At 39.3% G+C, this 18,653-nt stretch overlaps 3 protein-coding genes across 3 annotated transcripts; 1 reads left to right on the top strand and 2 right to left on the bottom strand.

The window, feature by feature from the left end:
- The first annotated feature begins 4,701 nt into the window (after positions 1 to 4,701).
- On the top strand, positions 4,702 to 8,257 carry LOC127513839 (uncharacterized). Its single transcript, XM_051895929.1, has 2 exons — positions 4,702 to 5,276; positions 7,246 to 8,257. The coding sequence occupies exons 1-2, from the start codon at positions 5,203 to 5,205 to the stop codon at positions 8,192 to 8,194; spliced, it is 1,023 nt and encodes a 340-aa protein (XP_051751889.1). The 5' UTR covers positions 4,702 to 5,202; the 3' UTR covers positions 8,195 to 8,257.
- Positions 8,258 to 8,484: 227 nt separating this feature from the next.
- LOC127513842 (hydroxycarboxylic acid receptor 2) lies at positions 8,485 to 12,682 on the bottom strand. Its single transcript, XM_051895933.1, has one exon. The coding sequence runs from the start codon at positions 11,346 to 11,348 to the stop codon at positions 10,458 to 10,460; it is 891 nt and encodes a 296-aa protein (XP_051751893.1). The 5' UTR covers positions 11,349 to 12,682; the 3' UTR covers positions 8,485 to 10,457.
- A 952-nt stretch (positions 12,683 to 13,634) lies between these two features.
- On the bottom strand, positions 13,635 to 16,173 carry LOC127513843 (G-protein coupled receptor 4). The gene has a single exon (XM_051895934.1). The coding sequence runs from the start codon at positions 14,641 to 14,643 to the stop codon at positions 13,753 to 13,755; it is 891 nt and encodes a 296-aa protein (XP_051751894.1). The 5' UTR covers positions 14,644 to 16,173; the 3' UTR covers positions 13,635 to 13,752.
- Between the last annotated feature and the right edge of the window lie 2,480 nt (positions 16,174 to 18,653).

Below are 18,653 nucleotides of genomic sequence, written 5' to 3'. Positions count from 1 at the left end.
TGTATTTTTATATCACTATAGTACAAGGTTATGCTATGCAAGTCTGTTATGCTATGCAAGTATAATGTATGAGTAATCAACAAGTAGTCTGATTACCTAAGTAATCCCAAAATCTGTTGTACACATGTGTGTGTGTATATATATATATATATATATATATACAGGTGCTGGTCATATAATTAGAATATCGTGAAAAAGTTATTATTTTAAAAAATGAAACTTTCATATATTCTAGATTCCCTACATGTAAAGTAAAACATTTCAAAAGTTTTTTTTTTTTTTAATTTGTTGATTAGAGCGTACAGCTAATGAAAGTCCAAAATCCAGTATCTCAAAATATTAGAATATTTACATTTGAGTTTCATTAAATGACAATCCCTACAGTATAAATTCCGGGTATCTTTTGTTCTTTGAAACCACACTAATGGGGAAGACTGCTGACTTGGCAATGGTCCAGGAGACAATCATTGACACCCTCCACAAAGAGAGTAAGTCACAGAAGGTCATTACTGAATGGGGTGGCTGTTTACAGAGTGATGTATCAAAGCATATTAAATGCAAAGTTGACTGGAAGGAAGAAATTGGGTAGGCAAAGGTGCACAAGCAACAGGGATGACTGCAAGCTTGAGAATACTGTCAAGTAAAGCCGATTCAAACACTTGGGAGAGCTTCACATTGAGTAGAATGAAGCCGGAGTCAGCGCATCAAGAGTCACCACACTCAGACATCTTCAGGAAAAGGACTACCAAGCCACTTCTGAACCAGAGACAACGTCAGAAGCATCTTACCTGGGCTAAGGAGAAAAAGAACTGGACAGTGAACAGTGGTCGAAAGTCCTCTTTTCAGATAAAAGTAAATTTTGCATTTCATGTTGAAATCATGGTCCCAGAGTCTGAAGGAAGACTGGAGAGGCACAGAATCCAAGCTGCTTGAAGTCTAGTGTGAAGTTTCTGAAGTCAATAATGATTTGGGGGGGGCGTGACGTCTGCTGGTGTTGGTCCATTGTGTTTTATCAAGTGCAAAGTCAATGCAGCCATCTTCCAGGAGATTTTGGAGCACTTTATGCTTCTATCTGCTGACAAGCTTTATGGAGATGCTGATTTCCTTTTCCAGCAGGACTTTAGCATCTGCCCACAGTGCAAAAACCACTTCCAAGTGGTTTGCTGACCATGATATTACTGTGCTTTATTGGCCAGCCAATATGCCTGACCTGAATCTATGGGATATTTTCAAGAGAAAGATGAGAAACAGTCGATCCAACAATATACAGATGATCTGAAGGCTCAATAGTGCCTCAGCAGTGCCACAGGCTGATCACTTCCATGCCACACTTCACTGATGCTGTAATTTGTGCTAGGAGCAAGTCATTTGCTGTAATATGTCCTGCCGATCAAGTATTGAGTGCACAAAAGAACATACTTTAAAGAACTTTAACTTTTCTGTTTTGCAAATCCATTTTTTGATTGATCTTAGGAAATATTCTAATATTTTGAAATACTGGATTTTGGACTTTCATGAGCTGTACGCTCTAATCATCAAAATTTTAAAAAAAACTTTTGAAATGTTTTACTTTACATGTAGGGAATCTAGAATATATGAAAGTATCATTTTTAAAAATAATTTATAATAAAAAAATTAACTTTTTGATGATATTCTAATTATATGACCAGCACCTGTATATATATATAATACATTTGAAGTGGATCAAAAAAGTTCATCAAAGTTGTCCTAAGAAGAAGGTTTTGATCGACTTCAAATGCTGGCTACTATATATACACTGTATATATTACCAAAGTGATTACTTTGAATTTTAATGTCATTTACACATTATCGTAAACAGCAATTGGTGATTCTGCTCATAAGTTTCATACCCCTTGCAGAATATGCAACATTTTAATAATTTTAACAAAATAAGGATCATAAAAATTGCATGTTATTTTTATTTAGTACTGTCCTGAATAAGCTATTTCACATAACAGATGTTTACATATACTAAGCAAAACAAAACAAAATGACTGAATTTATACAAATTTCCCCATTCAAAAATGTTCATACTCTTGAATCTTAACTGTCCTGTCATTACTGGATGATCCACGACTGTTTTCATGTTTTGCGATAGTCCCTTGTAGTAAAAAAAAAGGTAATTGCAACTTTTTATCTCGCAATTCTGACTTGCAGTTCTCAGAATTGCGAGATACAAAGTCACAATTTCAAGTTATAAAGTCAGAATTGCCTGATAAAAACTTGCAAGTTTATACCTCACAATTCTGACTTTATAACTCTCAATTGCAACTTTGTCATGCAATTCTGACAAATAAATTATTATTAAGTATTCTAAAGTATTTAAATTAAGTTGTAAAACTTGGGTAATCTAACAAAATACGTTACAAATTACTTTTTAAAGCATGCATTTTGTAATCTAGTGAAATACATTTTAAAAGTAACCTACCCAGCCCTGTATGTGTATATACATATATATATATATATATAGAGAGAGAGAGAGAGATAGAAAAAACACAAGAACTGATATAAAAATGTATCTAATCAAGTTTTACAGCCATAAAGACATTTTCTAAATGGATAATGTGAGTAAAATAGCTGTAGTTTAAACTAAGCCTCCACATTTAAATATGAACATTTATGGAACAGGCTTCCTGGACTGATCTCACAGGAACAATGTAGGGTTTTTAAAGGGTTAGTTCACCCAAAAATGAAAATAATGTCATTTGTTACTCACTCTCATGTCGTTCCACACCCGTAAGACCTTCATTCATCTTCAGAACACAAATTAAGATATTTTTATCTCAGTGAGGCCTGCATTCAAAGCAATGACATTTCCTCTCTCAAGATCCATAAAGGTACAAAAACATATTTAAAACAGTTCATGCGAGTTCAGTTGTTCTACCTTAATATTATAAAGCGACGAGAATACTTTTTGTGCACCAAAAAAAACAAAATAACGACTTTTCAACAATATAGTGATGGGCCGATTTCAAAACACTGCTTCGGAGCTTTACGAATCGAATCAGTGTCTCGGATCTCCTATCAAACGGCTAAACTGCTGAAATAACATGACTTTTGTCACGTGACTTCCGAAGCAGTGTTTTGAAATCGGCCCATCACTATATTGTTGAAAAGTCGTTATTTTGTTTTTTTTGGTGCACAAAAAGTATTCTCGTCGCTTTATAATATTAAGGTAGAACAACTGAACTCGCATGAACTGTTTTAAATATGTTTTTGTACCTTTATGGATCTTGAGAGAGGAAATGTCGTTGCTTTGAATGCAGGCCTCACTGAGATAAAAATATCTTAATTTGTGTTCTGAAGATGAATGAAGGTCTTACGGGTGTGGAACGACATGAGGGTGAGTAATAAATGACGTTATTTTAATTTTTGGGTGAACTAACCCTTTAATACTGATCAAATCAGACTCGTGAATCCTCGTAACTCTGAATGAGATCACTGAGTTATAATTCATTTTGTCCTTGAATGTTTATAACGTATGTCTCAATGTCCATGTTGACCTGCTCACACAAACATCTGCTGCGTTTGGTAATCGGACACATGGGTTGTTTATGAATTTCCTTCACTGAAGAAGAATGTGATTTTGATAGAAGTTATCTTCAAGTATTTTGTTCTGTAAAGTATGTTTACAACCAAAGAATATCTAAACTCAGCTGTTGTTTTTGAGAGAGAGAGAGAAATAGCATTACAGATGTGAAACACATTTCCTCATGTGACACTTCACGCCTGTAACAGATGAATGTGTGTTTAGTCTAGACTGGAGGATTTCACACGGGTGTGTGAATTCAATCCTGGCTGTCCGTTCCTGTAACAGTCAGTGAAGGACAAACTGAACACATGACACTCATTTGTCAAAGGAATCGCTGCACCTCGAGATCTTCACACTGAGCTTCAGTGTGTTTCAAAGAAAGAAAGAAAGGAAGAAAATTTTCAGAGAAGGACATAATCTGATCCTCAGTTTAGTGGGTTAATACCACATTATCTTGATTAAGAGATTAAGGGTATGTGTGTGTGTGTGTGTGTGTGTATGTGTGTGTGTGTGAGAGAGAGAAAGAGAGAGTTGGTGTGTGTGAGAGTGAGAATGTGTGTGTGTGTTTCTAACACACTCCAGGTTTGACCCTTTGGGTTATATGAAAATAACTGTGATCCTGGATGAAGATGGTGATGAATCAGTCATTAGTCTGAAGTGAGTTCAGTTCACGGATCATCTGTTTAACTCACTGATCTTCTAAATCAGCTCAGGTTTCGTCTGAGAGACAGAAAACTACGCTTTGATGGGAGATGCAGATCTCAACTTGAACTAAAATTTGTTTAAAATGACACTCACACTTTTTGCAGAAAGTTATAAAATTTTTTTTTTTTAGTTTACATTAAATTAATTGTTTTATATATACTCAAATCTTACTTTCACAGAAGTCCAGACTGTATTTGTCTTTTTTCTCATTGCGTTGTTTTGCACTATTTTATTTGTATTTGTAAGTGCTTTGAATGTGATTATAACATTTGTTATCCCAATAAAGCACATTACGACTGAAAAGCCTGAGAGAGAGAGAGAGAGAGAGAGAGAGAGAGAGTCATTAGGGAGTGTGTGATTCACTCTTGGGTGTGTGTTGTGAGGTTTTGACACGCTCAAACCGGATCGCACCGGTTCAGTCAAACAAACTAGGAACTCATGAGTCATGTTACTACGCACTTTAAGGAAATAACTGTGGATATTTTTGCCAACAACAGATTAATCTTTTCATTTACTAAATTAAATGTGCAAAGTTTTTATTATTATTAGCCTATTTTTTATTGTAACTCAACCTGCTTTTAAAACAACATTTTAAACAGGTTTACATTAGTAGAGAACAACAAATGAACAGAACATTTATACACGGCAATCACACACTATATTACGCATTCTTTGTACAGAAAGCAAAATTTAGACGTCTTTACGGAGCTTTTCTTATTAAATGGTGTTCTGGACTTTCCTGTGTGAAGATCTGCTCTCTGATGCTTTGGTGCCATCTGCTGGACGAGATTAAACCCACAGCGCAGTTCCGCTTCCGGCCAGCAAGCGGCGCCTGTTCCTCAGATATGACATTGATGTAGTAAGATCGTCACGCGGAAGTCCGTGAACTTGAGCCGGTTGGGTTTTGATTTTATTATTTCAAAACTGAAGTATTTCCAAGCCTAATGAAAATAAGTCGGCGGTGGATTCTTAACGGTTGTGCGGTGTGTTCTGTGATACTCGGCAGCTTTTTAGGAAGGTACAGAAATGCCGGAGGAAATTGCTGCTGTATTTGTTTGTGTTTAGAGCTTTCTGTTGAACATCATGTTCATGTAATTAAAAGTGTGTGTGTGTGTGTGTGTGTGTGTGAGAGAGAGAGAGAGAGAGAGAGATAGATGTGTGTGTGTGTGTGTGTGTGTGTGTGTGTGTGTGTGTTGTAAAGTGATAGATTAACCAATAGTGATCCTTTACTCACCTTCATGTCATTCCAAACTTGTTTGACTTACTTTTTTTCTATGGAACATAAAAAAAAAAAAAAAAAAAAGCGTTTTTTGTACATATAATGAAATCTAACGTGGTCCAGCTGTTGTTTTGCATGAACATAAACTGTTAAAAATTATATTAAGATATTTTAAAATTATTTTATTATTATTATTATTACATCATTCTCTAAAATCTGGAAGCCCTTTTTAGCATTCGTACAAGTTCTGCACATCAATTTGGCTGATTAACCATTTTCCATATTATATCACCATCATTATTATCACAATCATCATACAGATTTATATTTAGAATTTAGTTTTTACTTTTTGCACCTACTATTTGATTGGTCTATATTTGTACTTTTCAGTGTTCTACTGTCAGTAATGTGTGCACCGATCAGACATAACATTATGAGCACTGACAGGTGAAGTGAATAACACTGATCATCTCTTCATCACGGCACCTGTTAGTGGGTGGATATATTAGGCAGCAAGTGAACATTTTGTCCTCAAAGTTGATGTGTTAGAAGCAGGAAAAATGAAGTTTGACAAGGGCCAAATTGTGATGGCTAGACGACTGGGTCAGAGCATCTCCAAAACTGCAGCTCTTGTGGGGTGTTCCCGGTCTGCAGTGGTCAGTATCTATCAAAAGTGCTCCAAGGAAGGAACAGTGGTAAACCGGCGACAGGGTCATGGGCGGCCGAGGCGCATTGATGCACGTGGGGAGCGAAAGCTGGCCCGTGTGATCCGATCCAACAGACGAGCTACTGTAGCTCAAATTGCTCCAGAAGTTAATGCTGGTTCTGATAGAAAGGTGTCAGAATACACAGTGCATCAGTTTGTTGCGTATGGAGCTGCATAGCTGCAGACCAGTCAGGGTGCCCATGCTGACCCCTGTCCACCGCCGAGAGAGCCAACAGTGGACATGTGAGCATCAGAACTGGACCACAGAGCAATGGAAGAAGGTGGCCTGGTCTGATGAATCACGTTTTCTTTTACATTACATGGATGGCCGGGTGCGTCACTAACCTGGGGAACACACGGCACCAGGATGCACTATGGGAAGAAGGAAAGCCGGCGGAGGCAGTGTGATGCTTTGGGCAATATTCTGCTGGGAAACCTTGGGTCCTGCCATCCATGTGGATGTTATTTTGACACGTACCACCTACCTAAGCATTGTTGAGACCATGTACACCCTTTCATGGAAACGGTATTCCCTGGTGGCTGTGGCCTCTTTCAGCAGGATAATGCACCCTGCCACAAAGCAAAAATGGTTCAGGAATGGTTTGAGGAGCACAACGAGTTTGAGGTGTTGACTTGGCCTCCAAATTCCCCAGATCTCAATCCAATCGAGCATCTGTGGGATGTGCGGAACAAACAAGTCCGATCCATGGAGGCTCCACCTCGCAACTTACAGGACTTAAAGGATCTGCTGCTAACATCTTGGTGCAGATACCACAGCACACCTTCAGGGGTCTAGTGGAGTCCATGCCTTGACGGGTCAGGGCTGTTTTGGCAGCAAAAGGGGACCAACACAATATTAGGAAGGTGGTCATAATGTTATGCCTGATCGGTATATGTATTTGTATATTGTATTATTTTTATCAGTACCTTTTGTCATGATTTTCGTGTTGTTTTCCACCCTGTATGTTATAAAATCATAAATTATAAAGTATAAATGAGTAAAACATGACAGAATTTTCCTTTTTCAGTGCACTATCATCTGCCATCTTCTTTCATTCACAGAATGTCATCATCGTTAGTGTCTGGGCTCCAGGAGAGGCATGTGATCTGGGAGACGTCAGAGTTGTTGGCGTATCTGCACCGCTCCCCGTGGACACCAGGGGTTGCTGTTGTTACCCATAAGAGCTCTGGCAGCACCGGCAGCATCTTCCACTTACCTGAGGATACTTTTCTGCGTCTGCTTCTGGGCGCAAGAACAGTAGCGCACCTGCTCTGTGAGAGTCTGGCTGTTCAGCGCTGCGCCTTGGTCCATACGCCACAGAAAAGAGCTGACGGGCTCGGTGCTGAGCTTCACATCGTGCCCCTCCATGGTTTGGAGTCGGACTGGAAACCTCACCTCGCCGCGGAGGAAGATTTCCAAGCGTGTGACCCTGGATACGTCAGTTCCAAGAGCGGCCCGCGCTGGACGGACTCCGATCTAGAGGCAGTCAAGAGGCGCATCCAGGTTCATCTGCCTACACCGAAAGCAGCTCCGAACTACACCTTCCTGGGCGACCCATCCGACTCTGGCCTGTTTCCACGCATTGTGCGCGGAGAAGAGAAGCAGTGGAGAGTTTGGGAAGATAACGGCCATGTCGCTTTCCTCACACCGTTTCCTAACACACCTGGACTCACTGTGCTGGTTCCACGGAAACCGCTGTCCAGTGACATATTCCGACTGGAGGAGAGCGACTATAGACAGCTGCTGCTGGCGACTCTAAAGGTGTCCCGCCTTCTGGAGGCGGGGCTTGGGGCATGGGGGGTGGGTCTTATTTTTGAGGGCTTTGAAATTGATTACGCTCATGCCAAACTGATTCCACTCGTCTCTTCATCTGATGAGGCAGAGATGAGCCTCACCTGTCCAGCACCTGAGTTTTTTGACCGCTATCCGGGTTATGTGACGTCAGTCAGTGGTCCGCCAGCCAGCAGTGAAAGTCTCCAAGAGATCTGTGCCAGAATTACCCAGCGCTGATCATTGAAATGTTTATAATAATAATTGTTCCAACTGAATACAATTGTGAAAATTGATTTTTGAGATCTTTGTTTCTGAGGCATTATTTCAAGTACTCATTTGCATACTTATGGCTCGTTTCCACCGAGCGGTACGGTTAAGTACAGTTCAGTACGGTACGCAATTTTTGTCAATTGTCAGAAGTTGTGAATGGTACCCTAATTCCGAATCATACCGTACCACTTTTTTGGGACCCTTCCATTGGGGCACCGAGCACAGTACCTATAGTACCGGTACCAAAAGGGTGGAGCTACATTCACTGCAGAACGTTGATTGGTTGACAGAGAATCGTCACTTGCGCATGCTACAAGGACCGCTGCAACACAATGTGTATTTTTCGGCTGTTCCTATACTTTTGCAGCCTTCAGCCTTTGCTCAGACAAAGCTGCTGTATGTCCTCCATTGTTGTTTACTGTCACTTTCTTCTTCACGCAAGAATGACGTCGATCGCTACTTTCCGGGATACACCAAGCCTATCAAGTAAGGGTACTGTTGGCAGTGGAAATGCAAACCGGATTAAGGTTTGCCGCCCCGAATCGTACTGTACTTTACTGAACTGAACCGTACCGCTCGGTGGAAACAAGCCATAAGTGTTCATTGCATGTCAAGCAGTGGAGTTTTGTGAATGTTTCAGGTTTGGCTGTCAAAAGTACCAATTTCTGTACCAAGTCAGTACACCCAGATACACACGATCCGCTGATAGACACCTGCTTTCAAACGCTCTCGTGTGTATCTGTGTAAGTGCTCTGTGAAGAGATGTCTCTTCAACATGTTTTTGAAGCATTGATCATTGTAGCCAATCACAGACATATCTGTTGAGCACATGAGCACAATGTTCAATCATTCGGTACTTTTGACAACCCTAATTTCAGGGTGGTTTCATACTCATTTATAGTGTCAAACCTGTGTGCTTTAACCTGTGTTTAAATGAAGATAAATGTGTCCCTCTTTTGTTATTTTGATGTTTCAGAGTATTTACATATGGCTGCTATATTTCAGAATGGAAGAATAATTGAACAAAGACATATAAGTATGGAGTAATGTAGTTCCTTTATGCACCACACATCTAGCTAGTATTGATATTTCTTGTCCTAATGTAACCGTCTCTAGTAGTCAGAGATCAATGACAACAAGCTCACATGACCGTCTACTGTAAATGTTTTTCATGTTAATTAATCTCGTAGCATCATCTAGTTACACAATTACAAGCTCGTACCATCTGTGTCACCTCAGCCCATTCTTAATTAATCCCTAGGTATTTTAATTAACATCTAATTAGTGGTTCGTTATGTTCTTAATTATGCACCTGGAATCTAATCTGTGAGAAATAAAAGAATCAGGTGATCTGATGAAAACTCAAAACAAAACTTTGACAAGTACAAAGTGAAGTTCAGCTCTGTAGCTTCATCTTCTCAGAGTCTAATGATCAATTAGAAAAGAATCATGAGGAATGAAACATTATGAATGAGCTGCACAGAAAGAGGCAAATATGTGATGTCTGGGTAAACAAGACAATGCTCAGAAAAACTGGCAGATGTTCATAGAGTCAACATGTTAATGATGAACAGTTCATTAAATCAGTGATTCTAAACTGGTTTTGCTGAAATCAGAGTCAAGATTTTACATCATCAACACAATGCAGAGTTTTACAATAGTAGCACAAGCAAACGTTGAAATGGATTAACATTATAGTGGACAGACCCTGAATAATAGGCCCAGTAAGATGCAAGCTTACCAACATTGAGATTTCATGCTCTCGACGGCAAACGGTTCAATGCACAGACAAAGTGTGTTCAGTTCAAATCATCTTCATTCTCTCTGTGAGTGAGATTTATGTATTTAATGTAGTTTGGGATGTATTTTCTTTGACTTGTTTCGTTCATGGTGTTTGAGGATGAGGCGTCACACACCCTGCCTATGTCAATCAGTCTGTTGAATTTGACTTTTACCTGGTAACAGATAAAATTGTGCCAAAATAATGTGGAGTTTGATGGACACATAATCTTTGACATCAACAACAACTCTATAGGAAGAGTGTTTTGTTCTCTGTCTATTTATTTTGCTGTCATAATGGTTATATATGGTTAGTTTTATTGTATTGTATCTGACATGGTTTGCCCCATCACAACAGACTTGAGGGCCATTTTTGGCTCCCAACCCACCAGTTGAGAAACACTGGAGAGACACAGACAGCCCAAGAGTCGCAAATCATGCATGCTTCGTTTCAGACACTAACATTGACAGGTTTCTTGGAGGGACTCTGCAAGCACGGACAGTACTCGGATCGCTCCATCTTAGAGATGTAGAGCAAAGGCTCGATGGTGCAGCTCAAGTCCATGATGGAGAACACGGCGAGGCTGATCTTACACCGAAACGTCACAAACGAGTAGGTGGATGCAAATGGCAACAGAGCCACCGGAGGTAAATAGTTCACCACGATGATGGCAAGGACGATAGTCACCATATTGAAGGCCCTCTTCTTTATTGGGTTCATGACTTCCTTCCCTGCGACACTTTTCCTGAGGACCCAGATGATGGACAGGTTGCAGAACACCATGATGAAGAAGGCAGCGAGGATGACGCAGCTGAAGACCTCGTTCACACTCAGGACGCCCAAGAAGCATTTGGTCAACGAGTAGGCGAGGATGAGTCCCCACACCACTATGGAGATGCCGATTCGGATGCGATTGTCACGGATTCCGGTGAATAGGATGGGATGTACCACAGCGACATACCTGTCCAGACAAATACAGGTGAGAAACAATGGAGTCACGTCTTTCAGCCCGTAGGCGAAACGCACGGAGTACCAGATGTGGTCATCACTGAAGTACAGCCGGTTTGCCAGGTCGACTGGCGTCATGAGGCCGAAATAGGCATCCAGGACAGAGAGGTTGAAAATGAAAATGTTGGATGTCGAGCCCTCGCTCTTCTTTTTCAGAATCTGCCACATCACGAGGGCGTTCAATGGGACTCCTGCAACCAGGTTCAATACTTTGACACCAAAGTAGAAGATAAACCAATGAGGAGCCTCCGCACACGCCTCAAAGAGATACCACAACGGCTGTTTCCAACCAGAGGTGGTGGAGTTCAGGTTCAAAGCCGAGATGTTTTCCATGAGGAATGATGATGAGCTGATAAGAGTGTGACGTCGATTATAATGATCTTCAATGGTCTTCAAAAAGAGTGACTGTTCAGCAGCAAAACAAAGTGATGACGTTTCACAAACAATAACAAAAGTTTGTCTATGAGAATCTCATCATAAAATCAAGATAAAGGATTGCAGAAGTCTCACCAACTGCTTGTTCAATACAGCTCCGTACGATTGTCGGTCTCTGCCGACGTTTCTCTGACCATCACCCAACTTAGACGCGTCCTCAGTTTAGCGTCTCTCTCGGGGCGCTCCAAGAAAAGCTTATCCCGCGGGAGACAGAGGTGGGACGTTTTGGACACAGCCAATTGTTGCGGTTCTTTTTGGTCAACAAGAAGGAGTGTAGCAGAAGAACTCATCTGTGATTGGATGAAGAGGAGGGTCTTCGGGAAAGTTCGTAATGAAGTCTGCAGTTCGATGGAAGGGGATGATCAAAGTTTTGTGACGTAACTGCAGAGTTCCTTGTAAACAGGTGATGCAAGGAACAAATGAGTAAATCTACTGTAACATCTTGCCACAGACAAATGGAGTTCACAGCTGTGGGAAACGATATATAAGCCTACGACTGTGATCACTACTTTTTAGAGCAATAAATATTTCAGTGTAAACTATATGTACCAAAACACAGTTTCATTTCAGTTGACTCACTGGCAAGCTCAACCAAAACTTTACAGTTTCAATTAACTCCAAATTTAGTTTGAATGCCTTTGTTTTTATATTAACTTTTACATTCTCATTTCACACACACTGTAGGGTTGAATATCAGTTTGTCTTTTTTAGTCTTTGGTACAAATGTTCAGTGGCTGACAACAGTGAGTTAAATTCACATTTTGTTGCTATGTATTCATGCATTTGATTTTATTTACTGAAATATTTATTTGATTCATTCAGATTTCATTTGAACCCAGGTTTTAATGGATGGGAGTTAGTTTCTCTCATTGGTTTCCACTCCTGATGACAAACCTGTGTGTTACAAAACATTTATGCATTTGGCAGACCCTTATTATTTTATGTTCAATTTTAATTTTCTGAACCAAAAGCAACATGAGTGGAGTTTGAGATCGAATGGATCTTTGTCTCTGTTGTATGCATATACTCATTTACATGTTAATTTCATATAAAACTGTAGAGTTTTGTGAATGTTTCAGGGAGTTTCATACACGTTTATAGGTCAAACCTGTGTGCTTTACAGTTTTCACTGTGTTCAAATGAAGATAAATCTGTCCCTCTTCTGTTATTTTGATATTTCAGAGTATTTACACATGGCTGCTATAGTTCAGAACTGAAGAATAAACGAACACAGACATGTAAGTATATCATTTTTGGAGTTCTTTTATGCATCATAAATACAACAAATATTTATATTTCTTGTCCTTATTGCTCTGGTCAATAAAACCATCTCTAGTAGCCAAAGATCAATTGCAACACCAGCTCACATGACCATCTACTGTAAATGTTTTTCATGTTAATTAATCTCATAGCATCATCTAGTTACACAATTACAAGCTTGTACCATCTGTGTCACCTCAGCCCATTCTTAATTAATCAATCCCCAGGCATTTTAATTAACATCTTAATTAGTGGTTCGTTATGTTCTTAATTATGCATCTGGTATCTAATCTGTGAGAAATAAAAGAATCAGATGATCTGACAAAAAGTGATAAGTAGAAAGTGAAGTTCAGCTCTGTAGCTTCATCTTCTCAGAGTCTAATGATCAATCAGAAAAGAGTCATGAGGAATGAAACATGAATGAGCTGCACAGAAAGAGGCAAACATGTGACGTCTGGGTAAACAAGACACACAACGCTCAGAAAAACTGGCAGATGTTCATAGAGTCAACATGTTAATGATGAACAGTTCATTAAATCAGTGATTCTAAACTGGTTTTGCTAAAATCAGCATTTGAAACAATGGTGATACTCTAAACCTAACCCCAGCGTCATACATCACAGTACTAACATTTACAAATTAAACAGTAAAATGGGTTGATATTATAATGAGTAGACTCTGAAAAGGCCAAATAAGATGCAAAATTACATGACTTCATCACACCCTGTCAATGTAAAAATAAATCTTACTTTGGAAAGATAAATTTGTGCTGAAATACTGTAGAGTTTGATGGAAACAACCTTTGACGTCAGTGACTAAAGATATAGTGTTTTCTCTTTCCTTTATTAAGTTGCTGAGTCTATCTATTTTGCTTAGTTTTGTTTCATTATTTGCATTTAATGTTGTGTTATTCCCTACTTTCAGTGACCAATCACGATAGACCTGAGAACTGCCAGTTGAGAACCACTGGATTAGAGAGATACACCGACAGCCCAAGAGTCTAGAATCACAAACACAAATTCAGACGGTTCTTCACTTCATTTCAGACGCTTACGTTGATGGGTTTCTTGGAGGGACTGTGCAGGCAGGGACAGAACTCGGATCTCTCCATCTTAGAGATGTAGAGCAAAGGCTCGATGGTGCAGCTCAAGTCCATGATGGAGAACACGGCGAGAAGAACCTTACAGTGGAGCGTCACAAACGAGTAGGTGGACGCAAATGGCAACAGAGCCACTGGAGGCAGATAGTTCACCACGATGATGCCAAGGACGATAGTCACCATTTTGAAGGCCTTCTTCTTCACCGGGTTCATTACTTCCTTCCCTGCGACACTTTTCCTGAGGACCCAGATGATGGACAGGTTGCAGAACACCATGATGAAGAAGGCAGCGAGGATGACGCCACTGAAGACCTCATTCACACTCAGGATGCCCAAGATGCATTTGGTCAATGAGTAGGCCAGGATGAGTCCCCACACCACTATGGAGATGCCGATTCGGATGCGATTGTCACGGATCCCGGTGAATAGGATGGGATGGACCACAGCGACATACCTGTCCAGACAAATACAGGTGAGAAACAATGGAGTCACGTCTTTCAGCCCGTAGGCGAAACGTTGGGAATACCAGATTTTGGGATTGTTGAGGTACAGCCGGTTGACCATGTCGACTGGTGTCATGAGGCCGAAATAGGCGTCCAGGACAGAGAGGTTGAAAATGAAGATGTCGGATGTCGAGCCCTCGCTCTTCTTCTTCAGAATCTGCCACATCACGAGGGCGTTCATTGGGAATCCTGCAAACAGGTTTAATACTTTGACACCAAAGTAGAAGATAAACCAATGAGGAGCCTCCGCACACGCATCATATTGGTACCACAACGGACGGCGCCACAAGGAGATGGTGGAGTTCAGGTTCATAGCTGAGATGTTTTCCATGAGGAATGATGATGAAATAAGCTGTGAATGAGAATAACTGTTAAATCTACATGAACTCAAGATCAGCCCGAGATACTTCAAAACCAAAAGCCATATCCAACAATGATTTCAAAAGTTAAAGTGGTCATGACAATCCAAATACATACTTTTATTACTGTACTATAAAAGCTGTAAGGTGCAGACCTCAAAAATTCCTCCTGAATGTAGAAAGAGCATTTGTTGAAACTTAGCAGCCAAAATGACTTGAAGAGGAAGTTTTTGGACATACTACCACGTCATAAAATTGTTTTTAACGGACCGCTTTGTTTGCAGCCATTAATGGCCCTGGCTCTACTAGTTGTAATTTAGTTTTGACTAGTCAAAGTTTCATTTCCAGATGTTTATTCTGCAGTCTCCTTGTAATTGGCATTGAGATATCTTCAACATAATTATGACTCATAATATTCATTGAAGATATCTACATTGCAAGTCATATATATTGACTCACATTGGAATTTTTTTTCTGATAGCTACAAAGGAGTTTTGACTAGTAGAAATTGTATTTGGTATAATTCTAATGAGAGATATCTCTTATTGAATTCTCATTAGTAAAAATTAAATTTGCGATATCTTAAATTTGACTAGTCAAACACTGATTAAAGGTATCTTTAGTTCCTCATCATGTACATTTTAGAAATCGAAAGTAACATTACAATTAGTCATAATACAACTGTAAATATCTTGAATTGGATTGTTTTACTAGTCAAAATCTATTTTTCGACTATAGGAAGATCTTTCTTGGTAGCTGAATTTATGACTGGGAAGAGTGCCAGTAACATTCTTACTAGTGACAATTACTTTATAGATGTAAGAAATATGCATGCATAGCTTTGCTTAAGCCTTAACCAATCCTGCCCATTTCTTGTCATTTGCCATTTTGTCTAAGAATTGTATAATAAAGGTCCTGTGCATTCTGGTAATTTCAAGCTGCATTATAAAGAAATAATTAAAAAATATATATAAACAAAAAAGTAGCTGGGGCACGAGTCAAAATGATATGCAGAGAGGACTGTTGTTTGGCACCACTGACTTCCATAGTATGGAAAAAAAATACTATGGAACTCAAACATTCTTCAAAACATCTTCCTTTGTGTTCAGCTGAACAAAGAAATTTATACAGGTTTGGAACAACTTGAGGGTGAGTAAAAGATGACATAAATTTTGGGGTGAACTATCCCTTTAAGTAGTATGTTGAGATTCTTGAGAACTGCATGTCGAGGTTTAAATTGTGTCAGCTTTCATTCCCAAATGAACATATATAGAAACAGTAGGAACCCTACATTCACTCACTCGAAATTTAAGTAAGATGTTACATCTTGATTTGTACATGTCTCATGTCTGGTGCAACATTTGCCATAATTTAAGAGAAGTGTTTCATGCATTGTCTTTACACTTAAAAGAGCAGAATATCGCCACCACTGATCTCTTTGCTATAATGCTACACTGCCACCTTGTGGACTGTTACCTTAATGCCATGAGTTAACCTGCACTAACACAGAGGCAACAATAAATATGCTAATGAATGAACTCATTACCTTCTAATACCAGTTAAACTTGTGGATTTTTTATTTTATTTGATTGATTGCATTGAATTTGAAGCATTAAACCTCCCCGTCACACATTTATTTGCAATGTTTCACATTTTTAAATGTGAAATTCCATGTTTCTTCAGGCTCAATTAAAATCACAGCGTTACATACATAGCATACTAGTGACATTTTACCAGATATGATGCATGCAGCTATTATTTAATAATTCCTGAAGTGATTGACTTCCATCCAATAGCTTTTTCCGTGTCAGTTAGCGCTATGGCAACAAGATTGGATCTAAGTAAAGTCTAAAAACAATTTCAGCGATTATGCATTTTGTGGGCGGGGCCTATCTGGTGGCAGAAAGTGAGAGAGGCTGCTCACTGCAGAGCCAGTGGGTGGAGCTTGACGGTCCAGCCACACCCTAACTGTGTCATAACTAGACGTGACGGCGCGACACGTGATAAAAGGTATCTTTTCCATTTTTGTCCTAACCAGCCGCGATGATGATACGCACTGATTCTATATTAGAAATGGTTTCTATTTATGCAATGTTGCGTCTCTGGAACAACAACATACAAAGTATGACAATGATAATCGCAGGTACAGTTTGTGCTTCACTTAAAGGTGCAGTAGGTGATCTGGGAAATGCTAACATTAGCCTGCTAGCATTGAAAACATAAGATCCCACCCTCTGCAAATCGAAGCCACGCCTCCTCCAAAACACATGAATGCACAAACACGTAGCTGCTCTCGGCAAAGCGTCACAAGAGACGGTGTTAAACTACTTAATATCTCAAAGCACATAACATTACAATATTAATGAATGTAAACAACTTAGAGATCCTGTACCTGACTGCTGCAGATTCATTTCGGTTTTACATGATACGCATAATTCCGATGTGAACAGCTCCGGTTAGAACATCACAGTAGTTATGGTGTAAACGCAGCATAAGCTCATTGTTTTGATTCAGTAGAAACTGTAAAAGGTGTTTGCCGTTTGTTTGCGGTGCTCTGTGACTGAGGTCTGTCTAAACTCTGCATAGCATGAAACGCGCTGATGACGTATGGTGTGTGCACAAACAGGGTGCGCGAGGGAATGTCAACATAGGTTGACAGGCAGGTTTGACATCGTATTATTTCATTCGAACTAAATATAAAGATTGGATGAACATTTTAAAGTCCTATGCCTTCCACAGACAATATTTATTTATACATATTTAGACTGTTTAACTTAGTGATTGCTATCAGAATATGAGTAGACTTTCACACCCACACTCTCTTCTGATTGGCTGTGATTGATTTTGTGGCGTCTTGACTCATACTTTTTTTTTACGAGTTTATATCTCCCAGTTTGGACTTTATAATTCGTAATTGCAACAATTCTGACCTTTTTTTTCTTCTCAGAATTGTGACATAAATTTGCAATTATTTATAGTTATAAAGTTCGAATTGAGAGATATAAACTCATAATTGCAAGGAAAAAAAGTCAGAGTTGTGAGATAAAAATGTTATAGGTTTAAATGTTATGTAGATCTACTGTTTAAACCGAATTCATGCTTTAATAGTAGACTAATGCTGCATTCACACCATGATATAATTACTGTAATTTCAAGATGACAGCACGTGACTTTATATTCGGAGCTGTTCATGTCGTCTGACTGGGAATTATGCGTTTTTATGGCAAATGGGAGCTCTCAGAAAATTCCCAGCTTTCAGGTTGTAATTACGAGCTCTACGAGGATGTGAACGCAAGTTGAAATCTCGTAATTATGGTAGTTACAACATAGCGTGAACGGCCCTTCATCAATGTAGGTTTCATCAGTCTAGCCTGTTCGTTTAATGGCTTGCAACCATGAACTTCTGCGTTTAGCTTCAAATGGCGTCTTCGACTTCGGTATTCTTTAAAAATGAAGACCAACTTTTCTGCATTCCGATTTTCCTCCACCTGTTACCACTGTTTTTCTGCGCGCGCAAAAAGAAAAAAACTGTCAAAAATTGTCACGTCACAACAGCAGATTCAGTACAATTCTGGTGTCTGGAAATATAATTTTGTTATTTTGACTAGTCAAAATTTAATTAGAGATATCTCTAATTACCTTTATGCATAACGTGTCAATTGACGATATCTAGTTCAATCGTATACGGAGATCTAGAATCAGAATATAATTGCAGAAATCTCTAATTATTATTCTGACTAATCAAATATGACTCATCAAAATAAAACTGTCACTATGTAAAATATATTTATGTATGGTCAAACAAAAGTCCTTCGTAATTTGACAGGGAGTCGGCATTCGGCGCATCACCAGTTTGCGTCGGAGGATTATGTGTTTGTCCAGATGATCTACTGCCGATTGTTTTGTAAATGAGGCACAGTGTAATGCAGACTTCGCAAGAAACTTTTGTTGTGTTGAAGTTTTTTCTCAACTTTTGGATGGT

The sequence above is a fragment of the Ctenopharyngodon idella genome, chromosome 6, assembly GCF_019924925.1.
Source record: "Ctenopharyngodon idella isolate HZGC_01 chromosome 6, HZGC01, whole genome shotgun sequence".
Classification (NCBI taxonomy): Eukaryota; Metazoa; Chordata; class Actinopteri; order Cypriniformes; family Xenocyprididae; genus Ctenopharyngodon; species Ctenopharyngodon idella.
The sequence above is the reverse complement of the archived record's forward strand: the minus strand, read 5'-3'. Positions and strand labels throughout refer to the sequence as shown.

Excerpts from the sequence above, each read along its gene's own strand:
- LOC127513842 (XM_051895933.1), bottom strand. The coding sequence starts at position 11,348 with ATGGAAAACATCTCGGCTTTGAACCTGAACTCCACCACCTCTGGTTGG.
- LOC127513843 (XM_051895934.1), bottom strand. The coding sequence starts at position 14,643 with ATGGAAAACATCTCAGCTATGAACCTGAACTCCACCATCTCCTTGTGG.
- LOC127513839 (XM_051895929.1), top strand. The coding sequence starts at position 5,203 with ATGAAAATAAGTCGGCGGTGGATTCTTAACGGTTGTGCGGTGTGTTCT. Across the intron at positions 5,277-7,245 it reads CTCGGCAGCTTTTTAGGAAG|AATGTCATCATCGTTAGTGT; the intron begins GTACAGAAATGC and ends TTTCATTCACAG.